Source organism: Pipra filicauda, unplaced genomic scaffold, assembly GCF_003945595.2.
Source record: "Pipra filicauda isolate LSUMZ 115617 unplaced genomic scaffold, ASM394559v2 scaffold383_size682061_pilon, whole genome shotgun sequence".
NCBI classification, from domain to species: Eukaryota; Metazoa; Chordata; class Aves; order Passeriformes; family Pipridae; genus Pipra; species Pipra filicauda.
Window position 1 is genome coordinate 82,025 of NW_024104513.1, and position 26,480 is coordinate 108,504.

The following is a 26,480-nucleotide window of genomic DNA, read 5'->3' on the forward strand; positions in this document are numbered from 1 at the left end:
AAGCGGGAAGCGGAAGGCGGGCGGGGATCGGCACCATGTCGGCCAAGCGCAAAGCCGAGGCGCTGATCCCGGCCGAGGAGAGCGACCAGCTGCTCATCCGGCCCCTGTGAGCGCCGGGACCCGCGCCTGGGAACGGGGGGCCGGGGGGGACCGGGGGCCGGGGGGTCTGGGGATGCAGTAGCGTTGGAAGTTGCTTTTCTTTCCCCGGTAAAATGCCACTGCAGTCTGAGGGTGTTTCTGTTGTCTTCCGAACAGCTAAGATGCTACTTCAGGCTTATTCAGCCCGAGGTGGTTTGTTATTCAGATAAGCTTTCCATGTGTTGTACGTGTCAGTAGTTTGAGACCCGAGTGCTCAGACGTGCGGTAAAAACCCCGAAGAGACCAAAATAATTTCCTCAAACAGATTCTTTTTATTTCTGCTGCGTTGCATAGGGTCTCATACCCATAAATATAACATAGGGTCTCATATCCAGAATATGACTAAGATAAATGTAACTTCAGTTACTTTAAATATCTGAGCTTAAAAGGACTGTGCGGTTGTTATTTCTAAACAGAAAAAGTAACCCCAGTGAAGGCATCCGGTGTGCAAGTTACATATATGTGCTGTGAGTTGTTTTATTCCTCATTGACTTTGATATCCTTTTGCAGAGGTGCTGGCCAAGAAGTAGGAAGGTCATGCATTATTCTGGAGTTTAAAGGAAGAAAAATAATGGTAATTATTGCACAAATGTATTTGTATGACCTCTCATTACGGTACTTCAGATCACAAAAAGATGTTACAGGTTTAATTCTCCACACTGAAATCGGATCACAGAGGCTGTCCTGTAAAATAAATCCATATCCCCAAACAGAACGTATGTGTCTGAAGTGAGATTCTAAAATTTTCACATTCCAGGGATTAGTGGAACATAATGTTTACCAACAGTTATGAGTAAACACTCACATATAAACACATAGGTGTTTCTCTTCGCCATTTCCAGTGATGTTCTCAGCTGGTGGCTGAAATAAGTTCCGTGTAGTCAGATGCTGTTGAAGTGTGGATGAAGGCTTGCATGGGTACAAAATTGTGAACAAAGTTTCCCAGTGGAGAGAAGTCATTTAGACAGAAGCCCAGCGTGATGATGTGGACCTGCTGAGCCAGTCCAGAGGAGGCCATGAAGATGGTCAGAGGGCTGGAGCGCCTCTCCTTTGGGGGGGATGCTGGGAGTTGGGACTGTTCTCCTGGAAAAGGGAGGGCTCTGGGGAGACCTTAGAGGAGCCTGCAAAAAGCTGGGGAGAGACTTATTACAAGGGCGTGTAGTGACAGGATAAGGGAGGTGGTTTTAATGTAAAAGAGGAGAGATTTAGACTCGATGTTGGGAAGAAGTTCTTCCCTATGAGGGTGGTGAGGCATGGGAACAGGTTGTCCAGAAAAGCTGTGGATGTACCATCCCTGGAAGTGTTGAAGGCCAGGTTGGATGGAGCAACCTGGTCTGGTGGAAGGTATCCCTGTCCATGGCAGGGGGGTTGGAACGAGATGATCTTTGAGGTCCCTCACAAGCCAAACCATTCTGTATGAAATTCAATGCTAAAAGCAGTGTTTAATTAAAAAAACACTCTTTTTTGCATGATGCTAAAAGTTACCAGTCCCTAATAAATATATCTTAGACCAAAATGGAAGAGGGCTTTTTATACATTCTGTTAGAAGCTATAACTTACTTTCATTTTTCAGCTTGATTGTGGAATCCATCCTGGGCTGGAAGGAATGGATGCTCTTCCTTACATTGATTTGATAGATCCTGCTGAGATTGATCTGCTCCTCATTAGTCAGTAAGTTGCACCTAGAGAACCAAATAACTGAGGTCATGGTCTGAGCTGTGCTCACTTCTGGGTTATTAAGAGAGGCTGAAAATAGGTGTTATAGATGGTATTGCAAAATGTTAGTTTCCAGCTTATTTTAAAAAAAGTCTGAAGGATCTTCACTTAGGATTAAGGACTGAACGTTGAGGATGTTCATTCATTTTGACATTACAACTCTCTTCTGAGTTTGCTCGGATTTTTGACTCTTTTTAATAACCTGACCTGCTTTAACATCATTGTGACGGCTTCTAGAGTGAGTTTTCTACACAAAGGCTGCTGAAAAGCATTGGATGTGGTTTTGCTCTATTGGCTTTGAATGAAAAAGTTTCTTGGAGACTTACACGAGCCTTGAATGTGGTTTAAGTATTGCCTAGTGGCTGAGAGACGAGGAGATTTTACCAGTCATAAACAGGTCTCTGTAAAATCCTGAGTTTTTGTGGTATGTGCTTGTTCTTTCTGTATTTCAAAAGTACTTTGCTAAGATATGTCAAACTAGAATTGTGAACAAATAATTTAATTTTAGTAGATCATGTTTTTAGCGTGCAACATGGAAAATTAGGATCATATTTGTCAGCTATATCTTTGATGTTGATTGTGTTGCTGGTTCCTCTTATTTTTCTCCCTCTAAATTTATATGTCAATTAGAAGAAAAAGTTAATTCTGATATTATGCAGGTAAAACTTTGGCAATTAATGGAGAATTTCCTGTATTATTCTCCCCTTTTCTTAGTTGTGTTTCTAGTCACTATTGTGCAGAATATAGACCAGCACAGTTAGCAGCAAGGTTGAAAATTCTGTTTCTGGATTTTCATGACACCACGTTAATTCAGTGAAGTAGTTAATTATATATGATATATATTAGTGCTATGTGATATGAATGTATTAATTGGATGTGTGTGTCTATTTTAAGTTTCCATTTAGATCACTGTGGGGCTTTACCATGGTTTTTGCAGAAAACAAGTTTTAAAGGAAGGACGTTTATGACTCATGCCACAAAAGCTATTTACAGATGGCTTCTTTCAGACTATGTTAAAGTCAGGTAAGATAAACTGTGGGTTGTCTCTTCAATTCCTGGATTATTTTGCCTATATATCCAATAGGAAATTTAAGATGAAGCCACCAAAGGTGGCTGGATGAATGTAGATGTTGTCACAAGTAGCAACATTATATATAACCAGGTTAGAAGTAATGAATCATATTATTGCCTCATGTGTCTCTCAAGTAATTTCCTATCAATTAAAAAAAAAATATTCCCTTCTTTCCTCTTATTCTTTTCATTTGCCTTATTTGCACCTTTAATGGTATCCTTTTCTTCCCCCCATCTCTCTTAAGACACACTTTTGTTCTCATGCTTTTTAATATATGTTTTTTCTTAAGATTCACAGAAGTAGTTAATTTTAAGCCTCTAAAGATACAAGTAACTCTTCAGGACAAGGGCAGATTAAATATGAAAAAGTGTCACTTACATGTTGGGAATTTTTCTCTTCCCTTTTTTTTTTTAACTCTTTTTCCCTTGTGTTACATGTCTTGACACATCATTTCTTTGTGACTGCAGTGGTTTGGGGCATGTCTCAACTCAGCAGATTCGAGCCCGAGTGAGAAACCTGATAAACAGTCCTTTTTTAACTTGTTTGCTCTGGGCTGATGGGAAAAGTGTGGATCAGTTTGGTTTTTCAGGACTGTTACAAGCTAAATGGCAGATCTGTGGTCACGACTGGGGATCTCTTGGTACTTTTAGAGAAACGCAGAGCAGATTCTGAACTGAGAAGGCTATCCTAGTGTGGCCTTTCAAAAGAAAGCAGCTTTAACTCTCCTTAGGTGAGCTACATCAGAGTACCTGGACTTGATTTCTAACATAGGAGATGTGGTTATTGGAATGGAAGTCTTACTGTCAGTGGGGAAAGATCCAGGAAGTGTTTTTTCCAGCTGTTAGGATGAGCTGATATTCAGCCCCTTCACTTCTGTCCAGTAACATATCAGCGGATGACATGCTGTACACAGAAACAGACCTCGAAGAGAGCATGGACAAGATTGAGACCATCAACTTCCATGAAGTGAAAGAGGTGGCAGGAATCAAATTCTGGTGTTACCACGCAGGCCACGTCCTGGGAGCAGCCATGTTTATGATTGAAATAGCTGGTGTGAAGGTATTTTCTTTTCATTACGAAAGTTGATATTAAGCCTCAATTCTAATGTAGTTGTTAATTATTTATTATTGTCTACTAAGTCCCACCACTGTGGCTGGAGCTGTCAAATAGACTTGGACTCAAGTCAGGGTGGGAGGCCTTGATTTTCTCTTTGAACTAGCAAATGACACACATTGAATCAGGCGAGATGTTTGGATTGTATGGGAGTCTGAGATATGACTCAGACTTGGAATCAGTGAACATGTAGTTTTCCTTGCTGGTCTGCTCAGAGGTAGTTGTTAGCTGAGTCAGTCTTTACTAAAACTGCATTTTACTAAAATCTATGAGCAGATGTTTTTTTCTGTAATTCTGATTTGCCTTGTCTGCCTGTCTCAAGTGCCTAAATGGCATTTGTCAAAGTATGTGAGTTTTGTTTTTCTCATAACACTCTTATGCTAAAGTACCTAAAGAAATAAGATTATTACTAATTTTAGGCACAGAGAGTTTTGAAACCATCAGTTTGGGCACAGAGAGTTGCATTCCACCCTACAGTTAAAGAATCCATTAAAAATAACACTAAAAATTTCTTCTTGGTGTAACAGGGTACATGATTGTTCCATTTGGAAAAAATCTAGATTTTTTTAGTATCAAAAAATCTTAGAAGAATTTTTAATAAGTAATTTTATTAGATTATTCATTATACTTGTCTTCTATATGTAAGTGTAGTTTTCTTTTTACTTCCACTTAGGACCTGCTGTATTGTATCTTATGTCAATTTTTACTTCTTAAGAGTCAGTGCATGTATGCAAAAGGGTGGAAATTGCATCTTTATATTCCAAATGTTGGAATTACAGTACTACTTGAAATACCTTTACTACTGGGGTTTAAATATTTGTATTGTAGTACTCTTGATCTAATTTCGTAAGCACATCAGAAGAGTCTTATTTAAAGACAGCTGATCTTTTTTTATCATAAATTCCTTAAAACTATCTTTGCTTAAAAAAATTGTCCTATAGAACAGCTTTTTAAAGGCTGTTGTCCTGGTAGAACCTGTAATCAGAATACCTGCTCCTCTTTGTCTCCAACAGCTTCTATATACAGGTGATTTCTCAAGGCAGGAAGACAGACATCTGATGGCAGCTGAGATTCCCAATATTAAACCTGATATTCTTATAATTGTAAGTTTTACAGAATTATTTCTTTATATTAGTAATAAAATATATATAGAGATATGACTTAATTAAAGCTAAAATGGAATGACAAAGACAGTGGAGATTTAATGGTAGTATGTGACTTGTGTTAAATATCCAAACACTTGGGTGTTTGGAACACTGTGACATTGCTTTTCACTGTATTAAAAAGCCTAATTTTCATTTTCTAATTCTTCTGATGAAGTTCCTTAAGCCTCTAGACAAACCTTTTCTAAATGGGAGATTTATTAAGTTTTGTCTTGCATGGTACAAAGCCCAGTTTAGCCAGCTTTCTTTAGTAGATCCTAACCTCCTTCCAACTATGTTAAGAATTGGTCCTGGATGGAGATGCCCCCTATACTTTTGTTTTATTTTGTTTTCTGTGTGAAATGATTTTATTCTGAATCCATGTTTGGAAAGTCAGCGGCTCAGGGGAATCTTTAAAAGTAACAGTTTTAACTGGAACAAACATTGGGATCTTTCAGAGTAAGACTTAAAATTCTTTCATTTATTTTGTCCCTTCTAGCTGCTCTCTGTAACTGATAATTTCATTTTAAGTCACATCAAAATTGTGTATTTTGTGTAATTCCTGTGTTTTAAGCTAGTGGTTAAACATGTACCACTGGTGAGCCATGTCAATCACTGGTGATCACCCCTCCATCCAAGCAGTGGCAACATTTCCACTTAGGAAAATTTGAAACCTCTCAAGCATCAAAATTAATAACTAACTTCTTTGTGCCAACAGGATCTGCCTGTCTAAATTGCTTGGAGGGGTTTGGGAGAGGGGAAATTTTGGTTATTTACTTTGATGGGAGTGGTTATGGGAATTTGGGAGTGTTTTTGACTTTGCCCTTCACCTCACCCCTCTCCCTCCCCTCCCCAACATGTTACCACCAGTATGTTTTTCTGCATTTTCTTGATGGATTCAGAGAAGATCAAAAATTACTTTTCGTGTCAGTACTTTGAGCACTCTGTTTTTCTGTATGTAGGAGTCCACATATGGCACTCACATCCATGAGAAAAGGGAGGAGCGAGAGGCGCGATTCTGTAACACCGTTCACGACATTGTGAACAGAGGAGGCAGAGGTCTCATTCCTGTGTTTGCCCTGGGTCGAGCTCAAGAACTACTTCTAATTTTAGGTATGTGCCTTCTCAGCTCCTCTTCATGAAAAGCATATAGAGTTAAATGAGAATGTTTTCATGTGCAGTCTTTCAGATATGTAATTCCTTCAACAACTCTTCAGCCGTTTTCCAGCTTGTTCATTACCTGAGGATATATAATGCGTGTCTGTTCAAATGCAAAAAATCCAGTAAACCAACCAGCAGTTCTGCTTTGTGACGTAGGATGGAGACCTAGAAATGAAAGGGTGATGGTGTGGTACTATGTAGTTGACTTTTGAATCTCATTGAACCAGGATTTCAGCAATCAAGGACTATTATTACAGATTGAAAAGTTATCAGTCACAATGACAGCTGATGACAGCTGTTCTGTTTAAACTGTGCTGGCAAAAAAAGGAGTGTGTTTTCTTCCAAAGTTCCACTATCTTTGCCCTTTAATTCACAAACCTATATGAAAAAATCTTTATAGGAAAAGCTGGAAAGACCATAAAGGACACTTCTAACACTTCTGGAGTCCTAATGATAATAGGAAAACAAATCAGGCTTTTGAGCAAAAATGGGTGAGAATCATACATGAACGTAACATGGTATTTCACTTAAAGTGTACAGATAGTTGTTACAAGGTACTTCAGATAAAACAGTTTTAAAATAAATTATTTCCAGGCTTCTTTGCTTCCTTTTAGCACATTTATTTGTACTATGCCACATTATTTTTTCACTAGTCTTTTTGGTCATGCAAATGCTGGCAAGATAAAGCATAACTACCTCAAACTTAAAATACTTACATTTAAGGGTGTTCAATCTAAAGAGTTACCTAAAAATACTTGAAAGTCTTTTCACTTCCCATTTTAGTTTAGCTTAATATTAGAAACTAGTTTGTTTTCAAAATGTGTTACTGGTTTTTAGAATGTTAACAAGAAATTTGGATCTAGGCATGGGGTAGTATTTGATGCTGTAGGATTATTTAGTACTTCTCATTGATTGAGGGATTTTTTTATTTTATTTTACAGAGAACATAAAACCTGAACATTTTCAGTCTTAGCCATTACATTTTCAGTGTAGCCATTATGTTGTAATTTGTTGGCCTCTCTTTGCTGTATGCAGATATCAAAATGAGTTTCTAAAGATTAAGCTTGAAAATGCATCTAGTAAAGCTAGACATGCAATTGGATGCTTAATTAGCTAGAAAATGCAATTGCATCTCACATGCCTACACAGTTGAGCCTGCAGGCTTCTCTATTTGTTTTTCTTCTTTCCATAAGTGTATCACATCCAATTGTGATGCTGTGGCAGTCTTTTAATGTCACTCAGAAGTCCTGCAATTGGTTATCTTTTACTGGCTGTTTCCACCTTACACCTGAGCTTATTAAGATATTCATGGCAGTGAGCCTCTCTGGCAGGTTTTGAAAAGCTTTGCCTGCAAATCAAAAATGTTATGGAAAAACCGTACAATTGTAAACGTACAATTACAGCCATCAGAGTGTACCTCTATTTTTGCGTGATTTGGCCTCAATTATGCAATGTAAATATCTTTTAGACTAGCAGACTGTATCTAAATGGAAAAATAGGTAAGTTATGTTTGTATAGCTGCATTCAGATCTGTTCTTTGTGTTTAGGAAAGGTCATGTCTTCTGTCATCAATGAAAAAACAAGTTGTGGTCAGTGGAGGCTCTTTTCTTGTTTTAGTTCCAGTTAGGCTTCTAAAATATAAATGTTGGGGATATAGAGGAAGACAGGCTTGATAATTGGGTGATTCCTTCTTACCTTGAACTCCATGGTTTTGTTTTACAGGACATTGATATTGTGAATTCTCACCAACATGTCTGTGTGCAGATGTCCCTGGCTCTTAGATGTGTAATTACATTTGACAGGGACATTTTAGCTTAATTTCAGTGGTGTGGTAAAACTTCCATTGTCATAAATGTAGATTTATTGCTCTGTAATATCATGTATACTTTATACCTTGTAGCCGAAATTGGTGGTTGGTTGGCTTTTGAGCTGCCAAAAATATCTGAAGTTCATTTTTGTCATGCATGTTTGCCTGTTTGTTTGAACTAGTTGTATACAGTTTTAGCTGGTGACTGCTTTTTCTTCTTTAGAAGAGCAGGTGGGAAAAAAAAAGTCTGTGATTGTGATTTTCTGTAATAAAAATGAAAAAAAACTCCCACTGCGAAATCTGTTTTACAAGAATTATTAAAATAGAAGCACAGATTTTGGAGATAATACTGTGGATGGGATTGTGTGGGTTTTTTTGTTTGGGGATTTTTTTGTTGTTGTTCTTTTTCATTGTTTTTGGTTTTTTTAGATGAATACTGGCAGAATCATCCTGAACTCCATGATATCCCTATCTACTATGCCTCCTCTTTGGCAAAGAAGTGTATGGCTGTTTATCAGACGTACGTCAATGCCATGAATGACAAAATCCGCAAGCAAATTAACATCAACAATCCATTTGTTTTCAAGCATATTAGTAATTTGAAGGTAAGCTTGAGATAAGGTTGTCTTACAGAAGAAGAAGAAGGGTGACAGAAGAGTTCATATTTGCTGCATAGTTTGCATGTTTAATATCCTAATAGATTGATTAGGTACAGGTTGATATCTGAGTTATCTGCTATCCCAGGGTTTAGAGGGCTGGTTGAGAGGAGCTTATGCCCCAACATTTCTTTCACTATAGGTCCCTGTGCTTGCAGTTTACTCCTTATGGGCATCAGCAAGAGGAACTTTCCTGCAAAAGGGACTTTTTATGAGGATGGGGTATAATATGTGAACACAGGGCCCTTCTTGTATGTTGGGTGCAGCTGGGCCATCCTTCATTTGAGCTGTGGTAACTGATGTTCTCACTGTGTGTCCACTCAGAGTATGGATCACTTCGATGATATTGGCCCAAGTGTTGTGATGGCTTCCCCAGGTATGATGCAAAGTGGCTTATCCAGGGAGTTGTTTGAGAGCTGGTGCACAGACAAGAGAAATGGAGTCATTATTGCAGGGTACTGCGTTGAAGGAACGCTCGCCAAGGTGAGTTGCTAATGCACCACTTCTTAATAAGAGGCAGTTTTCATGTTATGTTTCAAAAGAACTGGTCAATAGCAAGTGTCTTTACTTGGATTTGCTGAGAAGATTGTTGTCTGGTACACATAATTACGTAGTCAAAATTGATTGCTTTTGGCTACTATTAATGAAAAGTACAGAAAATCTGCATATGGTCATTTCCAGGTATGTTCTACAGAATAATCTTTTCTAGGAGCAGTTATCTTGTCATCAGAAAGAACAATTTCTCCATCTTTAGACCACCCCACCATTTGACTTTCTGAGAGGCAAGCCCTAATCCTAATTCTAGGAGTCAATATTAAATCACTAAGTCAATATTAAAACACTATTTGTGTGTCAGAGATCAGGCTCATGTTGTGGCACTATCTGGTTGTAGAGAATGAAATCCTTCCTTCCAAATTCCAGCAGCTAAGGGGAACCACAGCATCTAGTTTTGCCTTTAGAGATAGAAGTCACACACTTGTTATCATTTAGATGTAAAATTAGAGAGAGATGTATCTGGAAGAAGGATGAACTCTCAGATCTGCTGAGAATGCACAGGATGAAATGGCATGTACTGTGCATGCTTTTCTCGTTTGTGAAATTCAAGATATCTTTTTTCACTTTCTCACATTTAACATGGCTACCAGTATTATTTCATTGATTTTTGAAATGTTAAGCATTGGTTATATGGCGACTACAGGAGGTTTTCATTTTTTTATTTAAAGTGCTTTATTTTCCCCTAGCACATCATGTCTGAACCTGAAGAGATCACAACTATGTCAGGACAAAAACTCCCACTGAAGATGTCTGTGGATTACATTTCTTTCTCTGCTCACACAGATTATCAACAAACTAGTGAATTTATCCGGGCCCTGAAGCCTCCACATGTGGTTAAGTATACATGCTGCCCATTTCTCCAGGGTGGGATTCACCAAGCCAATTTACAGCCTTGAGTCAAGGCAGGGATTGGTGTGTAGCAGTAGCCAGCATTTCTGTGCTTTGGATAATAAAAGGTGGAGATTTTAACCATTTTTCCTCCTGTTACCGTACCAAAGTAAAAATGAACTTGTTCTTGAGTGTCTGCTTGTGAGATAGCTGGGGATGACTTTCCAGACAGTGCTATAGTCCATAATCTGTTTCAGCAGTGTTTTATGCAAGTAAGATACAGTATAGGACAATGTTAAGTTGGGGCCACTGGTATTGGAATAGTTCAGTGGAATTTGCCCCAAAATAAATAAGAAAACATTGATTGAAGGTATATAGCAGAAAGTGAAAGACAAAGGCAGCACTTGCAGGGAGCAAATCATGGGAAGCTGGAGGTGTGAAGGACCAGAATGTGGAAATGGGGACTGGGATCTGATCTGCAGCTGGAGGAGAAACAGCATGCAAGCACAGATAAGAAAGAAAACAAATCATAACAGAAGAAAAGAGGATTTAACTAGGCAAAGAAAAGTGTGACTTGTGAACTATGAAGCATCCTCTCTAAATTGCATGTTTATTAATATTATCTACACTCAGACACAAAAATGTAAAGCTAACTAACTTTTATTGGTGAACTTAATACTTTCCTTTGATAATATAACAATGTATGAAAACTTAAATGGGATCTCTGTAATGCACTCTGCTTGTTTGCTTGTATTCTTCAACTAATACTCAAGGTCATGAAATCTTAGCCTTTGAATAATGCAGAGAATTCAGAGACACACAGAACTATAATTGAGCCAATGTTTCATACACTGTGACCTTATGAAATTGCATTTTTATAAAGATGAGACAGAATATGGCAGTTTTCTTGGATAATTTCTTTACTAAACATGTCTGTTTGAACAAATAACTTCTGCTAAAAGGAAAACTGTTTTTTCTGTAGATTTTAGTTCATGGTGAGCAGAATGAAATGGCCAGATTGAAAGCAGCATTGATACGGGAATATGAGGATAATGATGAAGTTCATATAGAAGTTCATAATCCTAGGAATACTGAAGCTGTGACATTAAACTTCAGAGGAGAAAAACTTGCCAAGGTATGAAATCAATGTTTTCTTATCTGTACAACAGTATTTTCTTCTGAGATAAAAACTACATGTATTTTCTAAGCCTCTGTTTTTAATTGATGTCAAATTATGTATGTTTTCCAGGGACTCAAAGTATATGAATGTTTTGTTTAGTTGTATTTGGGGTTTGGTTTGGTGGTTTTGGTTTTGGTTGGGGTTTTTTTTTGGTTCTTCAAACTTTTCTTGTGTTACATCGTGGAATGTTTGTAGGTTACTCTGACCTTCTCTTATTTTCAGAGTTAATTTTATACTCTGATTTTTCTGAGAAGACCATCTTTCATCTCCATAGTTACATTTAAGCTGTGAATACTTCAGACTGCCTTGTTGGACTGAATGTGTTTTTTCTTTCCAGGTAATGGGATCTTTAGCAGATAAGAAACCAGAGCAAGGACAGAGAATTTCTGGAATCCTAGTTAAAAGAAATTTTAACTATCACATCCTTTCTCCGTGTGACCTCTCCAGTGAGTAAAGACAGTGATGTGATCAGTAGATAATTGGAACTTACTGTGTCCTTCTTTTGTCATTAAAACTCTTAAAATTCTGAGGGGTTTTTTTCTGTAGTTTTGTATTTGATAAGCCATTAGTGAGCATTTTGATTTTATTTTGTTTTAGTTTTGCCTGAAGTTCTGAACTGTTGTAGTGAGTAGAAAGGCATTCAACTCATTTTTCACTCAAGGTTGAAATCTTTTCTATTCTTTCTGTAATAGAAAAGAAGCAAAATTCCATTTGCCTTCTGGTTACTTAAAACTTCTTCCTCTGCAAGAATATGCATAAAACATGCCAGTGAGAACCAAAGAGCACCTCAATCAATAGTCCTGCCAGTTTCTAAAATGTCATTAGTTTTTAGTGTAAAAAGCTACAGAACAGTGAAAATATTTGTGTAGTCCTCCTGTGCTGCTTATTACTCAAGAAATTGATCTATTCTCAGAATAGAAGAAGAGGAATTAAATGTAAGGTCAGAAGAGCTCTGGGAGAAGCAGTTCTGCTGTCCTAGTTCATTGTTTGCCTCTAATATAACAAGCTCTTGGTGTTTTCCTAACCACAAATGTATTATTTATCTTATAGTAAATGCTCCAATTATCCTTTTCAACCGTCTTGTCTTAAATATATCAATGCCATTATTTATCTATAGTGGCAATTTATTTTTTTAGGAAGTAATTCAAAGGGATGATTTTTAATACGTACTTTTAAAATTTCTTTCAGATTATACAGACTTGGCCATGAGCACTGTAACACAGACACAAGCCATTCCATACACGGGCCCTTTTAATCTGCTTTATTACCAGCTACAAAAACTTACTGGTATGTGTTTGGAAAGACATGGTCATGATTTATAGTTGGCAACTTTTGAAACAACTTCCAGTCTTCAGAGGTCTTCTGAGCAGAAGTTTCTTTGCCAGTAACTGTTTCGTATTTTACAACTTTCATTAGATCATACAGCTTCTGCCAGATCTGGTTCATAAGTATGACACATCTTTTTGGGGATTCTACTGTAATCATATTGCAAAATGATGAGCATATGGCAGGATAGAGCATAGGCTTGTTTTTGTCTCCTGTCAGCCCCCAAGTGAGTGCTCTGATGGAAACTTTATTAATTGATTTTTTTCTCTCTAGCCACAACTAGAATGGGTAATGCCATCCAATTAATAAAATCAAAAGCCATTGAAACCTGCCACTAGGATGATCCCTCATGCCCCTGTCCAGTTTTCTTAAAAGTTAGGGACAGCTCATGTCCTAGTCCATTAAAGGCACAGGCACTTTGCAGGTTCCCTTCCCAGATTTAAAGCTTAGAATTCTATTTTTTTTCTTTAGTGTCAGAACCTAGTTCATGTCACTGGTGAAGAGAAAACCCATATTCAGTTGGTGTTCAGGTCTCATAACCCAAGTGCTACCTGGCACACAAATGCTTTTGGTTTAAGCTCTATGCTTATGTGAGCAATGGGTTATCCTTTGGGGGGTTGGTAAGAAGAGCTGGTTAATTCTGCAAATGGAGCACTAAATTTCTCACATCAGTGCTCACATCAGTGTACTAAGCTAGTCAAATGTGAGAATTCAAAACAAGTAAAATGGCCAATATTAGCTTCTCAAAAACCCCAAACAATCCAGAACAAAGAAAATAATATTGTCAGGTAAGGAAAGAGAGTATGTGCTTCCATTATGTGAGCTGCTCTGAGCAGTTGTGGTAATAACAGACAACCCCTCTTATTCTTAAAATTACCTATTTAATGTAAATTTTGATTTCAGTACAATTTTATTATTGCTAACATTTGCTGTCACTTCTTAGGTGATGTAGAAGAAATAGAAATCCAACAAAAACCAGCCCTGAAGGTTTTCAAAAGTATTACTGTGATCCAGGAACCAGGCATGGTAGTCCTTGAGGTGGGCATTTGTGAAGGAGAAAGAAGTATTTTGTTCTCCAGTTTCTGCAAAATAATACCACATAGATGCCATGCAGAATGAAATGTGTTAAGTAGTTTTCTGTTTGATGACAAGTAGAGTCACAGCTAGAATGAAGTCCCTTTGAGCTGTGGTCCTGTGTGGGTGTATGTCTTCTGGTTTAGCCACTGCCAGTTTCTTTTTTTGCCATAACTCACGAGTATAATGGCAGAGGCAGTGCCCTTTTTTTATTTGGCAAATAGTAATTGGAAATAATGTCAAATGGTGTTCCTTCCTCCCCAAAATAGTTACGGTAATTAATAATTGTTTTGTAAATGTGCTCAGAAACATTCAACAGTTGGAATTTTTCATGGGAAGTTACTGGAATATACCAAGTTAAAAGTAATTAATAATTTGGTGTAAAATGTATGACAGTCATTTGAAGCTGGAATTCAAAGAAAGGCAAATAGGAGAATGCAATGAATGTTACATTGTCTTTATGCTGCATTATTCATTCAGTCCAAATTATTTTTTTCCCTCTTCCAGTGGGTGGCAAATCCTGCAAATGATATGTATGCAGACACCGTGACAACAGTGATATTGGAAGTTCAGTCAAATCCCAAAATACAGAAAGGTACTAAGTTTAGTGTATGCCTATTTCACTGAGGCATTTCTTCTTTTTTTTTTTTTGCATCAAGCTTAGAGGGATATAATGCCTTGCAATAGACTGCAATCCCCTTATTGTACTTATCTCCTTATGAAACTTATTAGGGAGCAAGATTTGCTACTTAAAAACAGAATTACAACTTGGTCTTTATTATGACATGTTCATTTGTCGAAATTTTCTCTTACAGAACAACTACTAGCTGACTGTGGAAAACATGACCTTATTTAAAATAAGTTAATTCCTAATCACTTTAGACTTCTGTGTATAAGCAATCTATGATATTTAAATATTTCCATTTCTTGTTTGAAAATAGTGATTGCCATTCATGAGTGGTATTTCTGTGACTACTTTACTTCAGAGTAAGGTAAACAATGCTGAAAAAAGTGAGACTAACTTCACAATTACACTTACACAGACCCTTTAATCAATAATAATATTGGATAGTCCTTATTTAGGGTAAAAGCATTCCAAAGAGTTCTTGAGCTTGTGTATTTTAGAGTGTGTTCACAGAATCACAAGAGATTGAATCAAAATATCTTAAGTTATTGTTGCTCAGCTGACCATGTGCCTGCTTTTACCTCATTTCCAGTATAAAGTTATATCTTGCATAGTACATTCGGTTACTGCATCTTATCTAAGGAAGAGTAAATTTTTAAGATATACTTGCTTGATCTTTTGCAATTATAAAGTTCTTCAAAGAATTTCTAAGAGATTCTAACTATCACTGTGTTCAGTTCCCTGAATTCTTCAGCTCATTTAGAAGTACTGAAAACTAGTTTTTCAGAAGAACTTTAAATCTAAAGTTTTTTGTATCCATCAGTGAAAAAGGTACTAATTTTCACAATTAGCTCTTTCTACAGACTTCTGACTCCTTTAACAATCAAATATGTAAATAATTATGTTCAAAAGCAAATTACTTGTTTTGAACTACCTCATAATTTTTATTTCAACCTCTCTATGCTGAAACAACTTCCAGGAATGTCTGGGCTTATGACTGCTCACATTCGCTTTCCAGTTTTATTTTATGTATTCTCTGCATGCTCCTCGCCTCCAGGATGTGGTGTTTTCCTGTAATGAGAGAAAATGCAGTGTTTATAAACAAATGGTGAAAGTGGATTACTTTCTCTTTAAAGTAAGGGAAATGCGAGAAGTAGTGAGTGTTTACAACAAAAAGTAGAATTAAAAAGTGTGAATGTGACTTGCAAAGTTTTCTATTTTAAAATGTGATAAGTACAGGGAACATAATTAAAATATGTGCATTTATTTGATTCATCTTTTTTTAATATGTTTTCTTTATAAATGTTTAAGCATACATATTTTACATAGCCTTTGGATTGCTTTTCATGTAAGTCAGTTAGGAACTAGAATGCAGCAATTAGTCATTTTTCCCTCCCAGCAAATCTCTGTGAAACTAAAATTATTTTTTCTTTTCAGCTGCAGTAAACAAAATTTCCAAAAAAATAGATATGGATGTGTATAGGAAGAGAATGGAGATCATGCTTCAGTAAGTTGATATATACTTTTCTAAAGGACAATCATAACTGTTAATCACATAAATAAAATAATTTTAGTATAATAGCATTTAAAGATAGTTATTTTAAAATACTTTATGCAAATTTACTTCAGCTTAATTTACGTGAAGGCCAGGAATTAAGTGAAAAAAGAAGTACAGTAAAAACACGGCACCATTAAAATTTTGAATACAGGGCCCAGTTATTTCCTCCAGAAGCAGATTTTTAAGCTGTCTCCCAAAACTATGCTACAAATGGTTAAGAAAAATAACTTTTAAACTCTCTTGTAAAACTTACTCTGATGTGTATTCTATTACTTATGTAGAAATTCTGCCTCTTTTGAAGTCAAAGGAATCCTTCCCTTCTTTATGACAAGATTGTTTTGCTAAAATACTTACTGTTACATGCCACCCACTGTCATAATTTAGATTGGTATTTGTTAATTACATCTGAGTGCATTAAATAATAGTTGCTGAAAGGAACTCAGCTGATAAAGTGCCTTTGGAACCCCAGGGTTAATGGAAAAACCTAAGTTTGCTGTTTGGCCACATCTTACACTCGTGGATCTTTGCTTTAGGGATATGTTTGGAGAGGATTGTGTGAGTTCCAAAGATGGCTCTGTCCTGTGCATCACAGTTGATGGAAAGACTGCAAACATTTCACTGGAGACTCGGGTATGTAGAGCAAAGCACTTGCTTTTGTGTGCACTGTGTTTGGCAGAGATGAGTCTCCTGCCTAGCACACAGTGCTGCCCAGAATATCACGTACCCATTTGGTAAGGAGATGTTTTTGTATTTGGTATCAAAACAGAGTGTTCTTAATTTAAAAAATGCTAGCAATGTTTATGCAGCAAATGCAGTAAATTTGGAAGAAAACCCAGTATTTTTCAGCAGCTCTCTAATTGTATGAATAAATGAATAAAGAAAGATTGTAGAGGAGAAACTGAGTTAACTCACAATTTTTTAGAAAATGCTTTTAAAGCATAGGCTCTGGTCTGAATAATTGAACAATCACAGAGTAGAAATGATGTTAATAATTTTTTTTTCTCATTTTGAATGTTGATTAACTTGTATGTTTGGGGTGAGCCTCTTTCTCTAGGAAGATTTGTTTTAGTAATAAATTAAGGCGTTCGGAGTTTTACTTTGTTGTAAGTGTCATCATGGGTGTGTGAACATCAGTGTGGAGACTCCTGAGTACAGGTGCCTTTACCTCTGCAAGCAATGTGTGTGTTTTGCAGTATCAACCTCATACAGTGTGAATGAATTCCCAGATAAAATGAAATCTCCATGGACTGAATCTTGTGTGATTTTATTTAATTTTGAATTAATGTAATCTGCAGAACTTAATGCATTTTACATAGTGGTTTTGAAACAAATTATTAATCAGACATAAGACTCAAGATTAAGCTTCTTGTTCCTCAGCAGAATTTGCCTTCTCTGGACTGCTCTACATACTGGCAGATCACTGAAAAACATACAGTGCTGCTTTTGATAATTTTCATGACTACTTTTTCCTTTCTCCTTGTGAGCACTCTTCAAGTGCTGCAAAGGAGCATGAAGTGCCCATTGTTCTAACATTGTTCTTTTTTTGCTCCTAGACAGTTGACTGTGAGCCAGGAAGTGAAGACGATGAATCTCTTCGTGAAATGGTGGAACTGGCTGCACAGAGGCTTTATGATGCCCTCAGCCCAGTGTGCTGACCTCTGTAGATACCTAGGATGCCTAAAAAAAAAATCTTTTAAGTGCTCAATTTAATTGGACTATTTTTTAAGAGTAAATAAAAATTTTTTTTCTTCATTTAGTCAAACGTATCAGCTCTGTGAATATGAAATGGCTGAGTTATTTCAAATAATGGATCAGCAACTCATACCAACTGTATTTGTGCATATAGATCTAATTAAATCAGGCAAAGTGTGCTTATGTTCTTTTTTCTTATGTGCACATACAAGAAACTAGAAAAAAAATCAAATGGAGTTTTATATTTCTGAATATTAACAACCAGTTGGAAGATAAATTGGATGTATTGGGTTTCCATATGCTCAGAATCAAGCTTGTATATAATTTTGTTCCTATCAAGGAAGTAATTGCCTGCATGCTTGTATCTGCTTGAAGTCAAAGGGGTCTTGAACACATTTGAAATGGAATCCATATTTGCGTATTGGGGTTAACTGGAGATCTAAAACTTTGTGTGCTGGCATTGCCATTAAGTGGACAAGAGGAACAGAACCAGCCTCAGGTGAAGTGGGTGCTCATGAGCTGTGACAGCCTCTCGTGCCCTGAGTGCTCCTGTCCCTCTGTCTGTGACAATCAGAAACGGTGTTCCTGGGAAGAGTGACACGGGGTATCAGAAACTGCAGGATGCAGAGGAGAATTCCAAATACAGTGTGATATTCCTGAGGTAGCTGAGGTTGTGGACAAACAGTAAGTCATACTGAAAAATTCCCACAGAAAGTAACTTTTGAGTCAAAAGAGATTAAATGTTTCTCTAGTACACACAGCTTTTTTTCCCCTCCTTTTCTCAGTTGATTAAAATGGCACCTAATAATCTTCATAGCAGTACTAGTATTCCCAGAATTAGTGTGTTAGTACTAGCAGAATTAGCAGCTTTCCCCCCCTTCATTTGTGTCGTTGGGTAACTAAGACTATGAAGTCCTTTAATTGAGATAATTGCATTTTCTTAAAAAGGAAGTGTCTCTTTGGAGCAGATAAAAATCTTAAATTTACACATGTTCTGAACGCGCTTTCAGCCAGCACAAAGGGCGAGGGATCTGTCTCCGGCTGCCCCTCTTCGCGCACCTCCATGGATGAGCCTTTTGACGTGGGGAGGGGGGCGATGAAACCTTCAGGGGGGAGCTGGGAGCTGAACCCGGTTTTGAAGCCTCCCCCCGGCGCTGCCGCCCCCTTTCCCGCCTCAGGAAGCGGCGAGGCCGCCTCCCCTTCCCCGCTCCCGGCGGATGTCCGGGCGCGGCCATGGCGCTGGCGGAGGCGGGAGCCCGCGGGCGGCTCCTGCGCTGGCCCCGCGTCCTCCTCTTCGGAGACTCCATCACTGAGGTAGCGGCTCCCCCTGGGCCTGGCTCCGCAATTCCCGGGGTGGAGTTCCGTGGCCATCCCTGTTCCTCGTACCGGGGCCGGCAGCCCGGAAGCGTCCCGGCATTACCCGGAGCGCCGGTGCCAAGCGCGGGGCTTGGATTCGTTTGTAATGGAAAGCGGGATATGGTCCCTTGGGACTGCGGTCACATCCCTGTTAGACCTGCCGTGAGGGTGTTCGGGGAGCCGTCACGCCTGGTGGGCGTTTATGAGATTTAGAGCCAATACGCAGAAATTCTCGAGGTCCCTGCGTTAGAATAGAGATGTGGTGAAGGTGTAGCTTGTGGCATTTCGGTGCCAGGGGCGTTTTCCAGACCGGGAGCCCCGCGTGGTGTCTGTACAGCCGCTGCCTGCCCTGCCCTGGCTCCCGGTGCATCCCGGCTCTGCGGCTCTCTGTGTCCAGCTCACCCAGCACGGAGACATGTTCTGTGCTGATGTGCCTGGTGAACATCTCCTTTGAGGCAACACCAGCTCTTTAGTGTTGGATTTTGGGTCCCTGCCTTCTGCATGGTGGAGTGGTTCACTGACCTGCTCTGAAAAAAGACTTGGCCAGCGGCGAAAGTTGTCTTTAATGGGAGATCGGTGTCTAAACCGGCTCACTGTGCAGAATTGTAGCAGGGAGGGTGGTGCAGCAGTGGGGATAAGGAGAAGGGGTTCATTTTTCCACTGCTGTAAGAGGTAGGCATCACACTGCACTCTGAAGCAGCATGCAGAGAGAGGAGTTTTGAGAGATGCTCTTTTGAATGAAAGCGCAGTGAAAGGATCTTAGAAATAAAGTAGAAAAATATTACAAACAAAACAAAACCAACCCTCAGTGGCCAAAATGAAACTACAGTCTGGCAGCAGTCAGTTTTGATTTTTGATTTTGAAGAGTCTGCGGGGTCTGTAGGTACAGCCCCGTGTTGCCTCGGATGCCAGTGATGCGTCTGGGTGAGACCGGCGCTGTTTCACCTCGGAGGGACCGGGCAGGGAGGGAGTGAGCGATGCTGCAGCAGTGCCAGAGGCCATGCACAAAAAAAGCTTTTGAGGAGGGAAGGTGCCGGTGGTGGGGCTGACCTCTGGGGGAGCAAGTTCTAACCATTTTCCTTGCTTTCAGTACTCCTTCCAGGAAAACGGCTGGGGGGCATACCTTGCTGACAGACTGGTCAGGTGAGAGCTTAAATTTCAAAAGTAATTTCTAGTATGCAGAGAGTCATGTGACTTTTCTAAATGAAAACTAACACAAGTTAATATTTAATGTATATTTATTTATTAACATTTATTTATTCAGCAAAGTGGAACTGCTTTGGTGGCAGCATACTGAGTACTGGTGGAAATAATCATTGGGTGTTTCTACTCAAAGCTTAAGTGGAAAGAAAAAACTCCTTAGTGATTATCAGGATTGTTTTTCTGGTACCATAGTGTGACAGGTAAATACTAAATGTGCAGTCTGTGCATGCACTTTCAAAACATGATCCCATTGAAAATTCCTGTGACATCTCATTTTTCCTGAGAGGGATGGAGGCAGATATCCTGAAAGAATGGTTCAGAACTTCCCAAGTTTTGTTCTGGTGGACAGAGGAGAGATGTTCTTTTTGATATGCTTCTCTATTTCAGAAAATGTGATGTTGTGAACCGTGGGATCTCGGGGTACAACACCAGATGGGCTAAATTGATTCTTCCAAGATTGATCACTGAGAGTACTAGTGCTGAAAGTATTATTGCCATTACTATTTTCTTTGGAGCTAATGACAGTGCTTTGAAAGGTAGGGTAGCTTTCTTTTTGTCCTCTTTTTTTCCATCACCTGATCTCTTAAACAGTTTTACAGTTTAGCAGAAAAGGCAGAATATTTCATAGGCTTTTCCTACCACTTCTCTGGGAACTGGTTTCTCTCTTTTCATTTATACAGTGGATGATTTTCAGTCCTATTTTTTTTTCCAACTTTTAGTATTAAAAAAGTAAATTTCAGGATGCTCAAGAATTAGTTGTATAGTGATCACCTAAAACGGGAGTTGGGTGTTTAGCTGTTTTTTCTGTCTTTAAAAGAGTTTGAGTCCTTGGTAGATGAGCTGAGGAAATGTGGGAAAGTAGCATCTGGATTCTCTTTCAGATAAGCATAGCAGCATGCACAGCTAGTCTAATGAAAATGATAACATCAGTGCACAAAGGACTGGCTGCATGTCTGTGGGACGTTCCAAAATTTTCTCTGCGTTCAAGAGAGTTAAAAATTTTAGGTCTTGGTTCAGATGAGGTTTGAGGTGATTATGTGATCTAAGTTATGGAGTTGTAAGAAAAAGCATCTTGAAAAAAAAACGGTGTTTTTTTCCCCTTTGCCTTATTTGTGTTAGTTGGAGTTCTGTGTTTAAAGTTTTGTTTTGTCTCCTTTGGATATTGAGAAACAGCATTTTCCTACCACACCTCCTGAATCCATGGCTGAGATGGGCTGCATGCTGGGAATGAGCGTCCACAGTCATATGCTGTGTAAAAATCCTGTTGTGTTGTGTAATGAACCTGTTACACATAATAAATAAACCTGTAAGCATCTCAACATCACTCATGCATGTGCTCCACCCTCACAGATCTGAACCCTAAGCAACACGTTCCTTTGGAGGAATATGCTGCGAACCTAAAGAGCATGATACAGTTTCTGAAGTCAGTAGACATTACTGAAGACAGGATTATTTTGATAACACCACCACCTCTTCAGGAATCAGCTTGGGAAAAGGCGTGTCTTGCCAAAGGTAAATGAATGATGTGGATGGGCAGAATTTCTGCTTTTTACCAGCACAGTGTAAGTTACTGATCCCAGGTTAGCAGATGATTTCCTTTGTGCTTGTGCCAGATTGCAGCCATGTTCTCAGCAGTGATGGAAAGGACTGCTGGCTGTTTTGCTAAACAACTTTTGGATAAGCTTGTGGAGTAACTACCAACTAATTATTAGCATCCTTTCTGAAGTGTCGATTGATCTGTTCATGCATAGAACTGACAGAGGTGGCTGTCCTCTAAGAACATGAGTTTTGACAGGATGTCCTAGGCACATTACATTGTGTCCCAGCAGCTTCCAAAATAATATAAATAATGGAAGATATTTTGGCATTTTATGCCTTAGAAAGTTTTATACTAGTCACAGCAGATTTCATATCTATTTGGATAAGCAGTAATATCCTAGCCAGGTTTATTTTGAATTGCAAAAAACCAGAACCAGATAATTCTAAGGATGCTAATAAAAGTACCTGAAAAACAGGAGAAAGGTGCTTCAGTGATTTCCTGTTGCATTGTTCAAGCTAACTCTAAAATTAGAGACATAACAGCATTGCTTACCTTGTGTTACTGAGCTGGTGGAAATTGCCATAATCCCACTGGCTCCACTGGCAGTGTTGTCTTTTCTGTTGGGACAGCTCGTCCAGTTTTTGCACATGTATAAAAGACTTTTGAGTTGGGTCAGGCAAATACAGAGCTGTCACCTTAGTGGCAGGATTTTCTCTAATTTAGGTGGTGTTGCATATCCTGAGTTGTGCTTTCAGTCAAAGCAGTAACACTGAAGGTGACCTCATGTTTAAACTGCATTAACTTAGACAATATACTTGTCTGAGTTTGTGTTAGAAGGCTTTGATGTGATATCATATGAGCACACCTCAAATGCTGCTTTTCTGGCTCCCAGCTATCAAGGAGCACTTGTAAGATGTTAATCCATTTTTATCTTAAAGCTGTTCTTTTTATGGGGTAGGGAGGGAGGAAACTCATTTACAGCATTGAATCTCCCAGCATCTGTCTAAAGGAGATTGCTGTCTAGGGATGAACAGAAGACAGGGTGATCTCAGCCTGTGGAACACAGGTGGACTATTGTGGGCACAGTGAGCAGCACTATCGGACCACCTGCCCTCCAGTATCCAGGAGAAATGTTCTACCTGTTTCTAGTTTTGTCAGATAGATATCAGAGCAAAGGAGAGATGGGAAGCGGGAGGATGGTGATGTACACAGGAGCATTCGTCCTTGTGTAAGAAGAAGCACGGAAGGAAACTCGGCTTCCAAATGTGAGTGCTGTGGGAGACAGAGTCAGAGCCCCTGCTGAAGGCAGGGCTGCTCTTTGTCAGCTGTGTAGCCATCATTTCATTGCAGAAGGCAAGTGGGTTGGTCTAGCTTTGCTAAATTTGTGTTGATTGTTCCTTCTTGTCCTTTATGTGCTTGGAAATTAATTCCAAGAGGAGGTAACCCCAACATCCTTCCCAGCACTGGGGTGAGGCTGAGTGATTAACAATTTCCCATGTATTTTTTCTTGCCTTTCTTAAAAATGGGTGAAGTGTTAACCTTCATCCAGTCACCATGGGTCTCCTGTTAGCCATGAATTTTTGTAGGTGTAGACAGTGACCTCACCAGTACAACAAACAGCTCCCTCAGGTCAGTCCCACACACCCAGATGCATCTGGTGTCTCTGGGTATCTCATTGCCTCTGGGTATCATTGCTTCCCATTGCTGACAGTCCTCCTTTCCGAGCTGAGTGAGTAGTGCAGGTCAGAGTGGACCACTGGGTTGCCTCCTTGGTCCCTCAGGAGATGCCTATATTCCCTGTGTTTTCTTTGGCTGCTGCTCTTTGCTTATAGACCAGCATGTGCTCCTGCAGAGCTGCACATTGAGAGCAGGTGTGCATTTGTGTGCTTCCAGAAGGAAAGAGAAGATGAAACTGTTGAGAAATAATCCTAATGATGAAAGAAAAGGCAAAGGGAGAATAAGAAATTATCAACTCTGTTAGATTTAGATGTCAGAGAGAGAGAGAGAGATGGGACTGCAAGGCCTCACCTGGGAGGTGAGGTTGTGAGCAATACAATTTGGCAGCAAAGGGAGCTCTCTGTGGTGGAGGCTGAATGAGCTGAAAGGCCTCTCAGTCTGTGGGAGAGGTGAGCCAGGAAGAAAGCTGAGAAATGCCAGAGTTAGGAAACAAAGGACCAGTGAGGCTGCCAGAGACATTTTTACCACGAAAAGAAATGATGGGAAGAAAGAGGTGTCAGCATGAAGAAGTGGAAATCATAGAATCAGCTGGGTTGGAAGGGACCTCTGAGATCATCAAGTCCAACCCTTGATCCACTACTGCCGTGGTTACCAGACCATGGCACTAAGTGCCACATCCAGTCTCATCTTAAAAACCTCCAGGGATGGAGAATCCACCACTTCCCTGGGCAGCCCATTCCGATGCCTGATTCATCAGACGCGAGGAGAGAGTAGAGTCGGAGTTGATGAATTGCACTTCAGGTCCCATTAAAAAACTCCCCAACATAACTTGGTGATACCCTGCCCCAGAGCTTCCCTGTGGTCTGTGCAGAACTGCTGGCTTAGAGCAGCTGGCACTGAGCACATACTGAAGGTCCAGCTCTGGTGTCACTGAGTGCACAGATGCAGCAGCTGGGAGTGCTGGTGAAGCTTTGGACCCAAATGTGCCCCGCTCTCACCAGCATATTGCAGCTGCTGCAAGGAGCTGTTAAATGTGGAAAGTCAGCCAAAAAGTAGGAGCTGAACTTGGAAATAGATTTACATTTGGTTTACTCTTCTGCCTGCTTTTAGCAGGAATATGAAGAGTTTTAAATCTATGCACTGATTTCACCTAGATTGCCAGTAGGTGAAATCTGTGAACAGTACAGATGTAAGAGTCATGCTGTGTGCTTGGTGCAGTTGCCTCACACCTGTTGCACATTTCTTAACAAGAGTCTTTTTGAAATTACTCAAAACCAAAAGGTGCCCTGAAAGGCACCACCCAGGCTTTACTTCTGGCCACTTACTTGCAGTGCTTTGGATTTAGTTTGTAATTGGTTATGTCTGCTGGTTTAACAAATTGTGGCACAGAAGGCTGAAATCAAACTGTATCAGTCGCGGTTGCGAGATGTTCTCTTTGTTTCTGGTTGGTAGGTGACAAACTAAACCGCTGCAATGCCACCACTGGACAGTACGCCCAGGCCTGTGTCCAGGTCGCCAAGGACTGCGGGACAGACGTGCTCGACCTCTGGACACTGATGCAAAAGAATCAGGTATGATGTAATGAGAAAAGATTCGACACTGTCATGAATTGTGAAATGCATTATTTAGCATAGAGGAACTGGTGGTGCTGCATTAACACTGACACGATACAAAATATATCCAAGTTACACTTTGGGGAAGGAAAAGAGTAAACCACAATGCTTCATAGTGGGCAATGAGAAATAAAGCTTAATATGGCCTGGCCATGATACTTGGTTAGCAGATGTCCCCTGTAAATAACCTTTTCCTTGGTCTTGAATCATGGAATAGATTGAGCATCACTCAGTCTTTTCCTGATGGGTAGCAGTGACTTCAGCCATCAGAACATTCTCTTACTATTTTAGCACAAATGGTGAAAAATAAAACCAGTATATATATACACCAACTGGCTTTGAAGAATTACTCCAAACCTTCTCTTTCCAGCTAGCAAATACACTAATACATGTCTTTGACCTCCCTTGTAGGATTTCTCTTCCTATTTGTCTGATGGTCTTCATTTATCACCAAAAGGCAACAGCTTTCTGGCAGCTCAGCTTTGGTCACGCCTGGAAAACAAAGTGTCTGCACTTCCTTCCCTGCTTCCTTACTGGCGTGACGTGGACCACACGAACCCCGAGGCCAGTCTGCTGTGAGATCCCCTGCAGTGAGGAGCCAAGGCAGCCACGCCAGACACAGCCAGCCTGTTATCCAGCAATGTCCTGCAAACTGTGTCCTCAGGGAACGGTGTACAGGGGAGGCCCCATCAATGCTCTTCTGTGTCACCTTCTCTCAGTCTGTGGGAGAATAAAGATGAGACCACGTGGGATGTGTTCTGGGGTGGTTTTTCTTTCTGCTGCTGGTGCTGGGGATGAGCAGCTCTTTCCTTGGAAGACTCAGAGGAAAATGATTGTCTCAGCTGCTCTGTGGCCAAGGGACAGAGGCTTCCCTGAGAAGTTTCTGGCCTGAGCTTTGGGGACTGCACTTTGATTAATACCATCTACTTGCTTTAAACACTTAGGAGCTGATAAGAGGGAGTAGCATGGAGTTTGTCAAGAACCATTAATGTCAGTCCAGATTAATTTATTTGGATGTAAGATGGCAGGAAAAGCAGTCCTCTGAGTTTTAGCGAGGCTCTGATAGTGATACAGTGTCGTCAGAGCAGGGGTTTTAAAGTTTAAGTTATTTCAGCACCCAGCAGCAGCTTCTTTACACTTGGCACTTGTGTATAGGCACAGATTTCAAAGCAGTGCATGTTTTTGGATAGTATAAAACTGGTGATGTACGAGCTTGGAAGAATTACTTGAAAAGCTCTGCATCTCTGCTGACAAAAGCTGCACCATATGTCATTTGCCATCAAGCTAAGGAGACCTTTCAGGTGAGCTTTGGGATTCATCCATAACTTAACAACTAATGTTACAGGTGAGTACTGCAGACTTTGCATAGTTTTTGACCAAGAGAACACAAACTATGAAACTGCCTTCAAAAAATGAAAAAAAAAAATTGCCTGAAACTTAGATGAAAT

The 26,480-nt window shown here is 39.6% G+C and overlaps 2 protein-coding genes across 3 annotated transcripts; both read left to right on the forward strand.

Moving 5' to 3' along the window:
• Nucleotides 1–8: 8 nt before the first annotated feature.
• On the forward strand, nt 9–17,822 carry CPSF3 (cleavage and polyadenylation specific factor 3). 2 transcript variants are annotated; one of them, XM_027713393.2, is made up of 18 exons: nt 9–106; nt 649–712; nt 1,712–1,809; nt 2,749–2,877; nt 3,808–3,985; nt 5,053–5,142; nt 6,144–6,294; nt 8,579–8,754; nt 9,130–9,288; nt 10,047–10,193; nt 11,171–11,323; nt 11,706–11,814; nt 12,557–12,655; nt 13,638–13,732; nt 14,276–14,363; nt 15,831–15,900; nt 16,485–16,581; nt 17,505–17,822. In XM_027713393.2, the coding sequence occupies exons 1-18, from the start codon at nt 36–38 to the stop codon at nt 17,604–17,606; spliced, it is 2,076 nt and encodes a 691-aa protein (XP_027569194.1). In that variant the 5' UTR covers nt 9–35; the 3' UTR covers nt 17,607–17,822. The 2 variants fall into 2 exon arrangements, with proteins under 2 accessions (XP_027569194.1, XP_027569196.1); XM_027713395.2 differs by lacking the exons at nt 9–106; nt 649–712; nt 1,712–1,809 and having other exon boundaries at nt 2,826–2,877; nt 3,936–3,985.
• A 1,037-nt stretch (nt 17,823–18,859) lies between these two features.
• On the forward strand, nt 18,860–25,784 carry IAH1 (isoamyl acetate hydrolyzing esterase 1 (putative)). Its single transcript, XM_027713396.2, has 6 exons — nt 18,860–18,957; nt 20,090–20,142; nt 20,590–20,738; nt 21,553–21,714; nt 24,872–24,990; nt 25,444–25,784. The coding sequence occupies exons 1-6, from the start codon at nt 18,877–18,879 to the stop codon at nt 25,609–25,611; spliced, it is 732 nt and encodes a 243-aa protein (XP_027569197.1). The 5' UTR covers nt 18,860–18,876; the 3' UTR covers nt 25,612–25,784.
• Nucleotides 25,785–26,480: the final 696 nt, after the last annotated feature.